The 16,398-nt window shown below is 55.9% G+C and overlaps 1 protein-coding gene across 10 annotated transcripts in view; it reads right to left on the bottom strand.

Moving 5' to 3' along the window:
• The window catches only part of FUBP3 (far upstream element binding protein 3), a 49,907-nt gene that overhangs the window by 9,992 nt on the left and 23,517 nt on the right, over positions 1-16,398 (bottom strand). For 5 of the 10 annotated variants that reach the window (XR_016225987.1, XM_051840795.2, XM_051840797.2 and 2 more), the window contains 9 exons: positions 12,529-12,562; positions 10,400-10,449; positions 9,938-10,009; positions 8,669-8,726; positions 6,759-6,921; positions 5,308-5,406; positions 3,777-3,881; positions 2,720-2,822; positions 1,294-1,394 (listed from right to left, as the gene is read on the bottom strand). Coding sequence is in view for 9 of the 10 variants with exons in the window: in XM_051840795.2 (XP_051696755.1) it covers positions 1,294-1,394; positions 2,720-2,822; positions 3,777-3,881; positions 5,308-5,406; positions 6,759-6,921; positions 8,669-8,726; positions 9,938-10,009; positions 10,400-10,449; positions 12,529-12,562 (785 nt within the window). In the remaining variant the exon portion in view is untranslated. The remainder of the gene's footprint in view (positions 1-1,293; positions 1,395-2,719; positions 2,823-3,776; positions 3,882-5,307; positions 5,407-6,758; positions 6,922-8,668; positions 8,727-9,937; positions 10,010-10,399; positions 10,450-12,528; positions 12,563-16,398) is intronic. The other 5 variants (XM_051840796.2, XM_070058105.1, XM_089321411.1 and 2 more) reach the window with 3 other exon arrangements.

Here is a 16,398-nt window from a genome sequence, read left to right as displayed (position 1 = left end):
GTGTGGATGTGGATCTACACTGAGGAGGGCACGAGCGGATCCCCCGTGTGGATGTGGATCTACACTGAGGAGGGCACGAGCGGATCCCCCGTGTGGATGTGGATCTACACTGAGGAGGGCACGAGCGGATCCCCCGTGTGGATGTGGATCTACACTGAGGAGGGCACGAGCGGATCCCCCGTGTGGATGTGGATCTACACTGAGGAGGGCACGAGCGGATCCCCCGTGTGGATCTGATCTACACAAACAGTGCAAGATTCCCACTGAGATGGGTGGGCAGGCAGGAACCCCACGTAGAGGCCCTCAACCTTTTCTCTCTTTTTTTTAAAGTTCAGAACTTCGTGCTCCAATCTTTTTTTTTTTTTTTTTTAAAGATTTATTTATTTACTTGAAAGAAAGATTTACAAAAAGGCAGAGGCAGAGAGAGAGAGGTCTTCCATCTGCTGGTTCACTCCCCAGATGGCTGCAATGGCCAGAGCTGCACCGATCTGAAGCCAGGGGCCAGGAGCTTCTTCCGGGTCTCCCTCATGGGTGCAGGGGCCCAAGGACTTGGGGCATCCTCCACTGCTTTCCCAGGCCGTAGCAAAGGGCTGGATCGGAAGTAGAGCAGCCGGGAGAGGAACTGGCGCCCATATGGGATGCCGGTGCTGCAGGCAGCGGCTTTACCCGCCACAGCGCAGGCCCCCTTTCTCTTTAGGGCCTTAGAGTGCAGGCCAGGCTACTCCTTCCGGTGGCCAACACACGCTGCACCAAGGTTCTGGGCCAGCGCGCATCGGGCACCTCATTAGGTGTCACAAACAGCCATGGCCAGGTGTGGCTTCTGACCTTAAGTAAACTGAGAAACAGAGAAGCTGACGCTGCGTGTGTCAGCACCCCTCACACTCAGGCCAACAGAGGACAAAAGGACGGTGAAGAACACCTGCTTGTCAGGCCCCAAAAGCAGCAGAATCATGTTTAACAGTGACTGCTTGGGCCCAGCGCTGTGGCTGCCGCAGCCTTGCTGGCTCCACTGCGCCGGTTCAAGTCCTGACCACTCCACTTCCGATCTGGCTCCTTGCTAACGAGCCTGGGAAAGCAATGGAAGATGGCCCGAGTCCTTGGGCCCATGCCACCCCGGTGGGAGGCCCGGATGGAGTTCCGGGCTCCTGGCTTCAGCCTGGCCCAACTCCGACGACGGTGTGAGTGAACCAGTGAATGGAAGATCTCTCTATCTGTAACTTTAAAGAAACTCTACTTTAAGACAAAAAGAGTGAGTCCCTGGAGCCCCCGTGCAGTGCCGAGTGCCAGACCCACCTGTGCCGTGAGAACCAGCTCGCTGATGACGTGGGCCGCGTGCTGACAGCGCTCCGGAGGGCCCACCACCTGCGCCGCCCTCTCTGGGCTGACGCCGTCATCTGTGGAAGTAGGCGAGTCGGGATTAGGACAAAGCCTTCACCGGAGGGACCCAGAGAGGCCGGCCAGAGGGGCTGGGTCTGTGGCCCCTCCCACGTAGGCAGAACGTCCCTCACAAGCAGGCTGCCGGCTGTGGCTGGAACGCCCATCTCCAGGCCGCTCCCCCAACAGCTCCTGGTGCTGCACGTGTGACTGACTTTGCAGCCTTAAACCACACCTTCAAGTTAATTGCCATCTTCCACCCAGAGCTCGCAGAGGGGGCCGAGCCCCTAAGGAGACAGTCTCCAGGAGACACCCCCCCCCCCCCCGCTGCTATCTCCTTGAGCCCCAAGCCAATTAACACACCTATGTGAAACTCCTGTCTGATGGACGCCCCCACAGAATGATCCAATGAAAAAACAGTAATGCCTTAAAAACTAGGGACACTTCCTCAGAGCCAGTGTCCGCTCGGGCACTCCCCCTGGGCTCCTCTCTGATCAGACGCTTTCTCTGTCGCTTGCCAATCAAGTACAAGTTTCTGCCTCTTTGCGAAATGTTTCCTGGCTTTTCATGTCTGTACTAAGCTGAGGGAAAGAACCCACGAGACTCGCTCCGGCACCGCGCTCCCCCTTCCCTGTGCCAGTTCACACACAGGGCAGTCTGTCTGCACCGGGTGCGATGGGCGGTGAGGATGCCGCCAGCCCACGGGGCCCTGCGGCGTGGCTGGGCTCACACACACACACCCTCCCGATGCCCGGACAATACTCACTTCTCACAGAAACACCCAGCTTTAAAAAGACGCCATTAAAGAAATCAAACAAAAGTGAAGAACGAGAGTCTAGCTATGGTGATATTTTCCAAAAAGTAGCCCAAGGTATGCTCTCCTGTCTTTAAAGAGACGAGGAAAACAGAGTGCAGGACTGTACACTAAAGGTCAATTTATAAAATCTATTATAAAATGCTTGTCCTTTTTTGATTTCAAATGGCCTCTACTTATATAAAACAGAATGTGCAGGTGGTGTATTTTTAGAAACATCCTCTAACACTGAACGGGGCACAAGCTGGAACCACGCTGCTTCCCCTCCGCTCCCACAGTCCAGGAGAAAAGACAGCGTGGGACGCCGGGGCGAAGGATTCTGGCCACAGAAAGGCTACGAAGGCAGCAGAATTCAGAGACAAGAGCCAGAAGACACCTGGACACGGATCATGAAAGTTACACGAGGACTTCAAAGACACACTGCAGCAAAATAAGCAGCTAACTGCATCCCCGGGCCCCGGTGTGCGCGGTGTGACGCAGGCCCTGGTCTCCGGCAGAGGCCCAGGGCTTCTGAGACCCGCGGCAGCCAACCTGGTCTAAACTGGATCCTCACGCCGGCGTCGCTCTGGATCTTCTTGATCGTCTCGCCGTTCCTTCCTATGACAATCCCGACAGCAAACCTCGGCACGGACACCTCGGCACAGACAGACAAACCCGTCAGAGCTTCCCATGACTCTGCTCGTCTCTAAAGGTCACATTAAGATGAGACGGTGTGCATTCCTCAAACGATATGATACAGCACAGTTCTTCCTCTGAGGAACAGTAGTGTGATCAGTGACTGCTGTTGTTGCCATTTAATGTTGATTTATTTTATTTGAAGGTCAGAGTTAGAGAGACAGAAAGAGAGACATCGTCCATCCCGCTGTTCACTCCCCGTCAGGCCAGGCCAAAGCCAGGAGCCTGCAACTCCATCTGGACGTGGGTGCAGGGACAAGCACTGGGCCACATCCGCTGCTCTCCTAGGCAACAGCAGGGATCTGGACTGAAAGTAGAGCAGCGCTCACACGGGATGTCGGCATCACAGGCAGTGGCTTACCCTGTGGTGCCCCGAGGCTGGCCCTGACAGCTGCACAGTCTTGACTATGAAACGCGACTAGTAAGCCTGAGGTTTGATCAAAATAGTGAAAGATGAAGTCAAGAATAAGTCACAGGGCCAGCGCTGTGGCGTAGTGGGTTCAGTCTCCACCTGTGGTGCCTGCATCCCATATGGGTGCCAGTTTAAGTCCCAGCTGCTCCACTTCTGATCCAGCTCTCTGCTGTGACCTGAGAAAGCAGTGGAAGATGGCCCAGGTCACTGAGGCTCCTGCACCCATGTGGGAGACCTGGAAGAAGCTCCCAGCTCCTGGCTTCAGATTGGCCCAGCTCTGACCATTGCAGCCATCTGGGGAGTGAACCAGTGGATGGAAGAACCTCTCTCTCTCTGCCTCTCAAACAAATAAATAAACATTAAAAAAAAAAAAAAAAAAAAAAAGAAGAAGGAAGGTTTTGCAGACAAGACAAGACTACTTGCTCAGGGCTGCAGGGCAGACACAGGATGGCCCGCACCCTCGCTGAACCCAGTCTGCCCCAGGCGGGGGCGCAGGCATACCTCCATGCTGCCGCCTCCTAGCCGCGAGCTGAAGTCGCCGCGGACACCTCGGAAGTCAGCTGGGTCTTTTTCTCGGATGATCTCCAGCACCATCTCTCTCGCTTGCTGCACAAACACAAGTACAAGGCATTATGGAAAACATGCACACACGAGATGAGGACACGGGTGACATTTCGAGAGGAAACTCTCCCAGCGAGGCTCGCTCACTGCGGGGCAGGCAGCTGGGCAGCAGGAGCTGAGCTGGCTGCTGGAGAAGCAGGCACGCGGCACGCGGCACGCACCAGTTGGAAATGTGCGCGCTGCACTGCCCAGAATGCACCACAGGGCGGGGTCAGCAGCGGTGCCCACTGCCCTCAGGTGCTTTCTGCCGCCATCCATTCCAGCAGGGCGGTTGTCTGAGCTCCAGTTACAGAGAGCTGCACGAGACGGACGCCTCCACCAAGGCCTCACTCCACATGGCCGCTCCAGAGGGGGACGGAACAGCTTCTAGCGCTCAGAATTCTTATTTCTTAGCTAAAAGATTTCAGTGACCACTGGACTGCCTCGTGCATCCTCACCCCCGCCAGGCCACCCCCGTCCCATTCCTGGCAGGGTCTGCAACCGGGGCCAACTACAGCTAACAGCCCAAGGCAACGTGGGAGCGAAGACCAAATCCTGGCTGCGGAAAGAACACTAAACCCACCACCAAACAGCACCGACAGTCACCGGGTATCCGGAGGGGTCCGACCAGACACTGACGGACTCCCGCAAGATTTCTCAGGCCTGGTTATTCTTAGGAGACGTGTGCTGATGAGCCACGCTCCCGCTCGGGCTCTCTCCCCGACTCTCACGCCAGCGTCCAATGTGCGGCGGGGGGAGAACGGGGGAGGGGTCCGATGCTCCCTGAGTGGCTCAGCTGTGGACGGCACCTGCTCACCAAGGCGCATGGCCCTGGCGCTGGGCAGGCCGCTGACGTGGCAGGAAGACCGGCGTCCGTAGCTCCCTGAGAACAGACGCCGCTGCCCACTGCACCAGCAGGAGGTGGGCCACCCCCGCTGACGAAACTCAGCCCTCACTGCTTCCAGCACGTGGGCCTCCTCCCAGGCAGCCCACACGCAGGGTGCAGGCTCAGGGCACTCCAGCCTGTGTGGCTCTGGAACCTGTGCCCCCTCCAGCCCCAGCCAAGGGCTTGCAAAACGGCTGACAGAGCGAGACGCACAACAGCCAATGCAGGCCAGACGGCGTGCACCAGAGCCGACGACAGGTCAGCATATCAAACGCGCCTGATGAGTGCCACCCACAGACTCTCTGCACCCGGGAGGCATTCCGTGCCGCTGCCCAGGGTGCTGCTCCCGAGCACCTGGGATATGGCCAGCATCCACGAGGGCTGACTTCTCATTTAATCGGAATGAACTTAACACAGGCAGGTTCATCACCAAACCTGGTTTAGGAGCACAGCCTACCCTAAAGAAAGGAACATCCAGTTTCAGAGTTCCTTCAGTAAGACGCAAGCTCCGGGTTACCACGTGACACCTCGCATCCTCTTTCCTACCTGCACTTTAAAGGGGTCTCCGGTGATGCGAAGAGGCTTGTCCGCCCCCGTGGGCAGCGGGCCGTCCTGGATCATGACCATTTTCACACGAGTCCGCTCCTGGGGGAACACAGCAGCACAGCCCTCAGTGTGGCGAGGGAGGAGGTCGGGTCCAGGAGGCTGGGTGGAGGCACAGACCTTCGGCCTAGTGCTAACACGCCACTTGGGACGCCTGGATCCCACACTGCAATCCCTGGGTTCAAGTTCCGGCTCGGTTCCAAATTCCAGCTCCCTGCCAACCTGCACCCTAGGAAGCAGCAGGTATGGCTCAAGCAGTTGGGTCCCTGTCACCCACGAAGAGGATCTGGGTTGAGTCCCTGGCTTCTACTTTGGTTTGGTCCAGCCCTGGCCACTGAAGGCATTGTAGGCATTTGAGGGAGTAAACCAGAGGATGGGCTCTCTCTCTCTCTCTCATGGCTCAGGTATGTCCACAGTAAGCCAAACCCCACTGTGGCCCGGCACCGGCTTCTGACCAGGACCACAAAGATGGCGTCTGGGAATGCAGAGCTATGGGCCACGCCAGACGCTGTCTGCACACAGCGCAGGAAGCTGCCACTCCCGGTCCTCTTGTTCTGGTCCTAGGACATCTGGACATCAACGACCTGTTTTTACAGGATGTTACCCACCACTCCAAGTGCTCCAAGACATCCGATTAGAATTCCCCCATGACTGTAGGGGAAGCGCTACCTTCTTCCCACTCCACAGACCAAGGGCACTCTGCCAGCAGCTGGGCTGCCCCGGTTCCACAGCTAACAAGAGATGCACTGAAACGCGGCTCCTGGGACCACCAACCCTGAACTGTGAGATTCTGCAGTGGAGTCTACGCTAGGCCATCACTTACAATCCAAGGCCCATGTCAGGAGAGAATGACAGACAGGCCCCAACCTCACCTGCAGCTGTAAAAATAAAATAAAATACAAAGCCCCCCACTCAGAGCTACAGGTCTGTTCATAACTCATCTGGCAGCAGAGCTGAGCTCATGGGAGCGGACTTCCAGTCCTCCTCCAGTGGAGTGGCTGTTCCCACATTCACCTATGGAAACGTGCGTTTGAGGAGAGGTGCAGCTGGTGCTTCCTGAGGGTGTTAAATGGGCCCCAAGCATCTCAGACAAGGGATTCTGGAGCTAACAGCGGGCAGCATTCATGGAGCATGAATGTCCCGTCAGGACAACAGGCGCGCACTCTCCCTCTCACAGGCAAGGCTCCTGACCCTTGGGAAAGTGAGCGAGCACACCCGAGACTGTACAGCGAAGGCAGGGCCCCGCCTCTGCACACTACACCGTCTACTGTAAGAGCACCCGCAGTGAGCTGCCAGTGGCTGCACACTTGCCCTGGCACCTGGCCTCAGCCCCGTCATGCTCAGGAACAAGGTGGAAGCCCCTGGGCACAGGCCCGAGCCCGCAGCTCGCGTACCTGCAGCTGCTTTATGGTCTCCCCTCCTTTGCCGATGACCAGACCCACTTTAGACGCAGGGATGAGAACCTCCTGGATCGTGCTGTTGCCATCTACGTCGTTATGAAAGCCGGGGCCGTTCCGACAGCGATCCACGATCTGCCCCAGGAGCCGCTTGGCTTGTCTTTGGGGAGAAGAACCACAGAGAGGCGGCGTTAAAGGACCGCTGCAGGCGCAGGGGAGGGAGCCAGCAGCGAGGGGCACGGCGTCAAGGCAGCCCTGCGTCCAGTTCCAGCTCCTGCCCCCACAACCCGAGGGGCCTTCCGCCACCTGCCGCGCTGTGGGCTGGATTCAAAAGCAGCACACAGACGCGAGGGCACGTCCCAACACGGAGCCTCAGCGGGGCTGCTGCGGGGCCCCGCCCACTCACAGGGTTACACAGGCTTGTGAGGGAAGAGCAGGAGAGAGCAGTGAGGAGGAGGAGGAGAAAGCGAGCGCGGGTTAGTAGCCGTCGTTTCGACTCCCCAACTCCAGGTTTCTTCTCCACAACCAGCCGACTGCTCTGACTCTGAGGTGAGGCTGCCGTCAGCACCCGCGTGCCGGAGGCGCCGGGGGAGGCAGTGCCCGCGGCGGCTGCGCACGCACAGGCACCTACCTGCTCTGGGCTGCTCGCGTCAGCCGGGCAGGACCCTGCACGCCACGTGCCGAGCCCTTCGTGCCGATTTATTTGGGTGGGGAAGGCAGAGCGAGAGGCTGTGGCGGTGAAGGCAGCCGCCAGCGCCGTCTGCCGGGCCGGTTTCCTTTTCTGCACCAGAATCCCCCTGCCTGCCGTCCGCCGCGCTCCCGCGCGCACTCGCTATGTGCAGCCTATGTTTCGGTTCCCCTGCCGGACAGGAATTCAGCCACTCGACAGGCTGGCTGTACTGCGCAGAGGAAAACGAACATTTCCTCCTCAAGGTACACTCCCACTGCCTTGACTCTTCGGGCAGACACGAAGCAGGAATGGTTAGAAGAACAGGAGAAAAAGAAAGGCAGGACACAGATGTTGCCTCGTGCAGTTTGCACAGAATCAGCTCCAGGTATCTTCTCAGTCACAGCAGCTTTTTAACATTTTGCCCGTGTGCTAGATCGACCTCTGTTGGGAGGAAAATGCCTGGAGTCCAGCGAGGCCGCGCTGGCCCTGGCCCTGGCCCGCACACCTGGCGGCAGCGTCTGTTCCGGTACACCGCTCGTGGGGCTGAGCTCAGCCAGGCTGCCTGACACAGGGAAACAGAACGCCCACCTGTCTCCTGAGCTGGCCAGAGCCTGGCGCCCTGTGCCCCGACACAAGGCCACGGAGCAGACTGGAAAAGGAAAGCAGGTCAAGCCACTCGAGTGCGTCCGGGACACGGCTCCGAGCACACGGGCGGCGGGGTGGGCGACAACGCGGTCCAAAGGCTGCTGTCCAAGGGCCCCGCTGGCCGGTCCGTCCTGCCCCTTCTGAGTGCAGCCAGGCCGGGAAGGGGGAGTCGCTTGGTCCACAAAGACCAGACGGACAGGGGATTGGCCTCAGGCAAAACACACGGTCTGAGGACTCAGCGGCTCAGAGCGACAGCCTTACTAATCCAGTCCTGCTCAGGTGAAGGAGGCGTGACCAGGAAGAAGTAGGGTGATTAGAGTACTGGGGGTGAAGGCACACTCCTGAAGGCTGGCTCACAGAGACAGATGTTGTGACAGCTGTGAGACACTCTGGAGGGTTTGGAGAGAAGACGGGACCTCGTGGATTACAGGAACAAAAGCTGCCTGGCGTGGCCCCCGTCTGTCCTCTAGCATCTGCCCGTGTGCCAGACTGCAGACAGCCGGTGTTCAGTGACAGTTCTGCCCTGCCGTTTCTCCCCACTTGGGGAAGAAGGAAGAAGAGTGAAAGGAAAAAGTAAATAAAATAAACTTACTCAATACTTTCTGGGGTTCCGGTAAGTACACAGGGCCTCTCTGGAATCCCAGAACTCTCTACAAGAAGAATCAAGAAGATGAGGTGTGTTGGTGGGCACCAGGCGACGGTGCACCGACTGTCCCTTACAGCCGCCAGCCTCCCAGAACACGGCTGCGCCTGCGCCTGCGCCTGCTCGCAGCGTGGCACTGAGCAGGGGCTCTGCCTAGGTTCTCCAGGTGGAAACAGGCCCCGTGGGGGAGGCTGGAGCACGCAGCGGACATTTGTAAGCTGGCTGCATTGGGACCCGTCCACGTGCCAGTGACTGCAAGTCGCCGTATCCTGCCAGTCCTCCGTTCCACGTTTGCAGAGCACTTGAACGGTCAGGTCTGCAAGCAGCGCTGTGGTGCACGAGTAAGGAATTTAGGGTCCTCACCTAGTGACGGTGGGAACATCCCAAGAGACCTGTGACAACTATGTGCAACTGGTTCTGGGCCATGTGACAAGAGGAAAAAAGTCTTACTTTCCAACACCACACAACACGCTTTACTGTGTTCCTGAGAAAGCTGCTTCTTGAAACCCTTCTTTAAAAAACAAAAACAAAAACCACGAGAGGGAAAGAGCCAACAGCAGCTACTGCCTTCGAGACGCTCCACTCAGCGTCCTTTAAATGACAAGTGTTTACTAGTCCAGGGTCCCACAGACCTCTGCTGTCACGACACACGGAGGTCAGGCTGCAGTGAGATGATCAAACTGTAAATCGAATCAAAACCGCACTTCAGTCGGTCTCTCCCCATTGCACTGTGAAAACAGAGCCCGCTGGAAGAGGCCCATTTGAAACGTGCTCCCCACACTCTAGCTCAGCGCGAACCCCAAATGTCCTCTCTCTACAGAGAGACGGGCTGGTCCTGTCCAGGGAGCTGCTGTGCGGTCCCTGGGGCGATCTGAAGCCACAGGGCTCCTGCAGGCCCCGCGCTGTCTGCCATAGCATTCTGGTGCAGAAAACACAGGCCCTAGAGAGGCAGGTGTTGGGCAGGGGCCCCGCCTGGCCACAGAACTGTGGGAGGGTCCACACTGGAAGCCAGACGGAGTCTCCGACTCTGGGCGGCTTCTGCTCCAGTCTTTCTGGAGCTCATCTGAGAGCCCAATTCCAGAAGTGCGAGGACGACAAATTGCATATACTTACCCACACCCCTAAACATCTAAGCAACAAGCCAAGGGACAGAAACCAGGAAACCTCACAAAACACTGACTTCTATCAAACAGATCTGTGAAAGAAGGAAATCCTTACCTGAAGCAATCTGAATTTTGCAACCAGATTCGGCCTGAATCCGTGAGATCTGCTCACCTCCCCTGCCGATAACTGCAACAGATTGAAATGGGTCAGAATCTGCCTTCTGCTCCCCACGTAACCGTGCGTGAATGGCTTAATTAATTCAATAAACATTACACTTGGCTCACAGCACCACCAGTCAAGCTGGCCCCCTCAAGTCTCTGGGCACCACGGCAGCAGTAGCTGCGTGTTAAGTACAGCAGATAGGCACAGGGCATTCTGGCTGATGGGGGGTGCCGAGAAGGGTAGGGTCCTGGCCCAACACTCCGGTCTCTCTCAGCCAGGAGAGGGACCGGCAGCATCTCGGGCTGCAGAGAACACACGTGAAGAGCGCTCTGCTACAGGGGACGCCCCGACCGGAGGTCACGACAGAAAGGACAGACAGGAACCGGGGGAGGAGCGGGTGAGGCAGATACTTACTAAATCCTACCATTTTATCAGGCACTTTGAATTCTTCTGTTATTACTGCCCTAAAAACAAAGAACATTTTGGAGAAATTACAGAATACAGGATTTCCCAAACTCCCCATCCTGCCAGTGTTGCAAGATCAAGGCTTGCAAGAAATCACGCCAATCTGGCCAAAAAATCCACCCGCACCTGCAGTGCCACTCCCTCCCTCCCTGGAAAGATCCAAGCCTCCTCTCTCCTTGCGCCTCAGGAAGAACCCGCCAATCTTTCACTAAACCATCAACTCCTCTAGCAGCTGCCTTTCCCCACGCGGCTCCTCCCAGCATCCCTTCTAGCCCGCAGTCCTCTCTTGGGCACGGGCCGTCAGTCCCAGGACCCACGGGGACACTGTGGGGCTTGGGGAGATGCTCAGACTCCATCTCAATGCCTCCTCTCGGGGACGAGGCAGACTCGCGACTGCTCTCCGACATGCCTTGCTTCCCAATCCTACTACCGTGACTTCTGGCCTGTCTCCAAATTACCCACCTATCTACCAGGGTACGATGCCCCCAGTGGCACCAGCATCCAACAAAGGCCTAATCAGCGCCAAGCAGGACACAGCGACGGACGCAGTGAGCCTGCAGGGCAGTTCTGGGTAATGCTGCCCCATGCATCATGTCCCTTTCTTTAAAACAACTACTGTACTGGCTCTCTCAAACCTTTGAATTTGCCATAGTGTATTGTGGACAAGATCCAATTTGTCCGACACCCCAGAAAGCAATTAAATCTAAACATTTACCTTAGGAGGAAACTAAATGCAAGCAGTTAAAAAAAAAAAAAAACAAGCAAGCATTTTTAAACATCTTTCGCACAGCCGGACTTCTACCCACCGTGGGAAGGACTGAATAAAGCACGTTTTTAGGGCAAGTGCGAAGTGCAGTGCTTGGAAGAAACGCAACAGCAGAGACAGCACTCGCCACGGCTTCGTGTTCATGGGAGCAGCTTCCTGGGGGCTCACAACTCAGCGTACAGGCGAGGAGGGATTCTCAGTCTCTTAGATATACGTGGTCACCCCCAAACCAGGCCTTTCCTGGCCTCCTACCCACACGACAACGATCTAACGCCAACGCTCGCTGGCCTTCCTGTCCCCTGCGAGGGCAGCTGCAGCTCTGGACATGCAGCCACGAGGTGCTGCTCCCATCACGTGCCCCATAGTCGCTCCTGCTCTGGGACCCACGTGACCATGCGAATCAAGGTGCCAGGAGGCGCTCCGGGCTTCCGGGAGGAAAGGCCCTGCTCTCAACACAAGCCTGCGACTCACCACATGCACGCAGTCCAGACACCTGGAGACAAGAGCCCGGCACCTGTGGCCTCAGGGACCACTAGCAGGCAAACCCAGAAACCGGCTTCTTTCCATTTTCATTTATTAACAAACAAAACGGAGCAAACAAGGAAAGAACTAGGAGAGAAGCCAGGAGAGCTCTTCCGGGTCATGGCTGCTTGGTGGTTACCAGGGCTGTGTCACTGCGAGTGAGGTGAGGAACGCGTTACGGGAGCCAGCCGTACGCAGGAGGACTCGGCACAACTCCCAGTGCACTGTTCCCTTTTCCACGGAGGACTCGGGACCACAAACCTCCGATCTCCTGGACTGGCCTATCTCTGAATTCCCAACGTGCAGAGGAAGGTCCCGAGGGACGCAGAGGCAGAGAATCCGGGGGCACCCGGCGAGCTTCTCTGGCAGGTCCCCTCGTGGCCCACACTGCCCTGCCCCGACAGCATCTGGTCAGGGCCGGCACCTGGTGCTTCAGAACATCTCTTCGCGAGAAGAGGCTAAGGATTCCCAAGAAACTGAGGACCCCTAAGCCAGGAGGAACAGTTCACATTCTTTCCCTCTAGTTAAACGTACGTCAGAAGAAAGACCGACTCCGCTCCCCTCCGAGTCTGCATGTGCAAGTCTGTCTGGCGTTGATCCCTTGTGTCGGTTTGTTCCTTGAGCTTACACGGTCTTGGAAGGGGCTAGCAAAAACCTCGAGTCTTAAAGAAATCTAGCCCGTGGTTTTCCACACTCCCAACCTCTGACTTTCTAACACTCTAGTACAGATGGTGGATCAATAAACAATTAGAAATGATCAATAAATAATAAAACATAACCCACTGCTTACCTTTGATGTACCAGGGCCCCTAACTGGTTACCTACTGTGGCAAAGAGAAAGAGAAAAGAAAAATCAAAGCATTAGCACGGATAAACTAACTTCATCTTTATATGAGTTCTTACCACTTCGGGGGAAGAAAAGGCAGAAAGAAAGAAAGCAAACAGTAATTTAGGCTCAGTGGCTGAGATGAATGCGTTACATGATACGAAACAGGAGGGGACGTCTTGATCAACAGTCTCTAACCCAGTGTCCAGCTGAACGCAGGATAAAAAATTGATCTGTGTGTGCACATGCTGAGAGGCCTGGGAGAAAATCCTGCTTGCCTAAATCCCTCTAACTTCCTGCCTCCCTCCCGCTCTGGATCCAAACTCAGTGAGAGCTCCCCCCTCTTTTAAAAACAAATGAGAAGCTCCAACCCCCTCGGCAGCATTGTCCGGGGCTCTGCGGCAGCTGCGGCCGCTAAGAACGGGCACATATGTTCTGCTGGACGCAGCCGGGGACGCCCCAGCAGCAGAGCATCTCCACCAGAGCCTCCGGCCGCCTCCAGCCCGGGCCGTCGTGGACACGAGAGCGAGCCACTGCCTCCCAAGCCCGGTCAGAGACAACGGGGCCCAACAGCCTCTTAGCAATCACAGCCCCACACAGCCACTGTCGCCACGCTTTTCGTTCCAGCTTCTCCTCTCCTAGACGCTGATGAACGTCTCCTTCACCAGCCCTCAGCAAAATGAGGCATCGCTCTTCAGGAAACACAGCCAGCGAACGAGTGTGAACCCTAAAGACATTAGGGCGGACTGCAGGACTCCGACAAGACGCTACAAAGCGCTCTGAAAACACGTCTCTGGCAGAACTTATCCTAAGGACAGATAGAGATGAGTAGGGAAGGATCCATTCCACCACTTTCGGACAGTGACATGGTCTGATGTCTGACACACACAGCTTCAACCTCTTTCTGTTCAAATTCAACCCTACCTTCCTCTGTCGACAGCAGCTAGTCATGAAGAGACAAGGGAGAGAAACCAGATCATGATATTCTAAGGAGAGAAAATGCATAGGGAAACAATGCTAGCAAAAAGTAAAAGTGAGTGGAGCTACTGAGTCAATAAGTATTATTCCTTCTGGATCAATAGCAAGATAACGTTCTGCAGCCACAGTATTGACACGGTACTATCAACCTGCTTATCTTGGGGATAAGAGATTGTTTTGTATTGAATCTTCAAAATTTCCCTCCTGCACGTCCAGCTGGAATGTGACACACGCTCTCGTATGGGTCAGGCAGCTCAGGGAGGGCTCAGCCCTGAATGACCCAAAGAGGACGTCCACTGCGGGAGCCCGCGGGGAGGAGCAGGAGCCCGTCGCTGACGCAGCGCCCACGAGTCTGGGCAGCCGTCCTCGTTCCAGGCGGGAATCCCTCTCTCAGTGAGTGCAGAGCCCACTGGAGACAGAGCAACAGAGCTGTCTCGCAGTGACCACGGAGGAGACAGGCTTGTTCCCAAAAGACCAAGGAGGCAGGGCTGCGGCACCTGGTTCCCTGTGCTGCTGGGCCAGTGACATAAAAAGGCTGACGATGGGAGAAGTGCTTGGCGTACTGGCTAAGCTGCTGCTCGGGAGTGGCTGAGACCAAGTCCCACCTCTGATGCCAGCGCTGCCCCTGCACACACACCTGGGGAGGCAGCCCGATGGCTGAAGTTCCCGGGTCCCTGACAGCCACCCGGGGACCCGGCTGTAGTATCAGACTCTTGGTTTCGGCCTGGCACAGCCCCAGCTGCTGTGGTTATTTAGGGAGTGAACCAGTGGATGGAAGATCTTTTTTCTGTCTCTCTGCCTTTAAAATAACAAAGAAAGTAAATAATTAAAAAAAAAAATAAAATAAGCCGGTGCCGCGGCTCACTAGGCTAATCCTCCACCTTGCGGCGCCGGCACACCGGGTTCTAGTCCCGGTCGGGGCGCCGGATTCTGTCCCGGTTGGACCTCTTCCAGGCCAGCTCTCTGCTGTGGCCAGGGAGTGCAGTGGAGGATGGCCCAAGTGCTTGGGCCCTGCACCCCATGGGAGACCAGGAGAAGTACCTGGCTCCTGCTATCGGATCAGCACGGTGCGCCGGCCGCAGCGCGCCAGCCGCGGCGGCCGTTGGAGGGTGAACCAACGGCAAAGGAAGACCTTTCTCTCTCTCTCTCTCTCACTGTCCACTCTGTCAAAAACTAAAAAATAAAATAAAAACACACACACACACACACACAAAAAAACAACTCCCAGAAAATTTCTACTAAGGAAAAAAAAAAAAAAAAGCTGGCTGATGATCTTCCAGTGTTTCTGTCTGAGCCAGGAGAGCCACTGAGACAGGGAAAGGGATGATGCTACCATAAAGGACGCCGTGAGACTTGCAAGCATGGTCACAGGGCTTCTGTTCAAGCCATTCACGATCCTGCTCATCAGAAACATGGACAGCCCCGTGTGACGGCAGAGCGTGTGGCACAGGTGCCAAGCACACGGCACCACTTCTGCCGGCCGGCTGCTTTGCTGACAAGGGGAGTGCCCACACAGGCACACACTGAAAGCGCTCACGCCATCATCCCAGAGGAGCCGTGCTGTGAGGAATGAAATCAAATTCAAATCCAGTGTCAACTCTGAGCTGGTGGACCCCTAAGAAGGCCAACCTGTCTCCCTCCTCCATGCCAGTGCTGCAGCCCAAGGCTGTAATGCATGACCTAAAGTTTCATTCCCTTGGGAAACAGTCCCATTCGGTACCTGAAAATGAAAACCAGCAGTTAGACGGCGCTCAGAAGCAAACCACCATGTCTGACTCCAGAAAGGGAGACCGCTCCCGTCTTCCTGGCCAGGAGGGTTCCCGAGGAGGCAGATGGGGACACCGATCAAGCTCAATTTAATGGTAACTGCAGTCATTTTACTGTGAAAAAGGGAAAATGCTGAATAAAATCACTCCAATTTCCCGTTACTGGTGCACACTGGCCAGCAATGCACCCCCTTGCTTCCCAAGTTCCCCTCAGCTCAACTCCAGCGCACGCGCACACACAGGTGTGGGTCTCATTTGCTCTGCACACTCTGTAATACACAGCCGCCTGGGCCACGGACGGAAAAATGACCTTCTCACAAGGCGAGTCGTCCCACGATATGAGACAGTCTTCCTGCCCGGTAATACTCTGCCAATTGCAATAATCGTCTTAAAAAAAATCAGGGGGCCAGATAGATTTTTTTTTCTATTAACATGGAGGAAAAGTCTTCATTTTGTTCCTCCAAAGAAATGCCAACAAAACACCACAGGGAAACATGCCCGTCTTCCTGATAGGAATCCATTTTAACAGTCACGCCCACCCCCCAAAGCCCAAGGAAGCACTAAGGAGCCCTCACGAAGCCGAAGCCCGGGCTGGCGCACGGGCAGCAGTGGGAGGCAGGGAGGGAACCATGCCCTCAGTTTTTATAGGACTGGCAGAAACAAACAAACAAACGGAAACTTCCTCTTCAGATTGTGAAAACAATCGTCCCCATCCTCCTTTGGAATCCGGCCTCTTCCGACTCTTTCCGAGCCCCTAAGGTCAGTAACACACAGAGTTAGCTGTGCAGATTCAAAGCATTTTTAAAAAGCTTTTCTCCCAGGGTCAATACAAAGGCTTCCTGTGTTCTAGGCAGCCAGGCTCGCCCCTGGGCCACAGAACACTGATATGCTGCCTGTAGCCCAGAGGCCCTTGGAAAGTAATCTGTTATCAAGTTTGCAAGTTACTTTTTTTTAAGTAAGAGTAAATTCAAACTTATCTTAAAAATGCCACTCTGACTTTGTAGCTTGCTGTGGTTTTGGGAGTGGCAAAGCCCGGCATCAGCAGCCACACTGGGACCTCATCTGCTCACTCATGCAGTCCCACAGGAGA

The sequence above is a fragment of the Oryctolagus cuniculus genome, chromosome 1 (assembly GCF_051225735.1).
Source record: "Oryctolagus cuniculus isolate XC-2025 breed Fujian yellow rabbit chromosome 1, ASM5122573v1, whole genome shotgun sequence".
NCBI lineage: Eukaryota > Metazoa > Chordata > Mammalia > Lagomorpha > Leporidae > Oryctolagus > Oryctolagus cuniculus.
The sequence above is the reverse complement of the archived record's forward strand: the minus strand, read 5'-3'. Positions and strand labels throughout refer to the sequence as shown.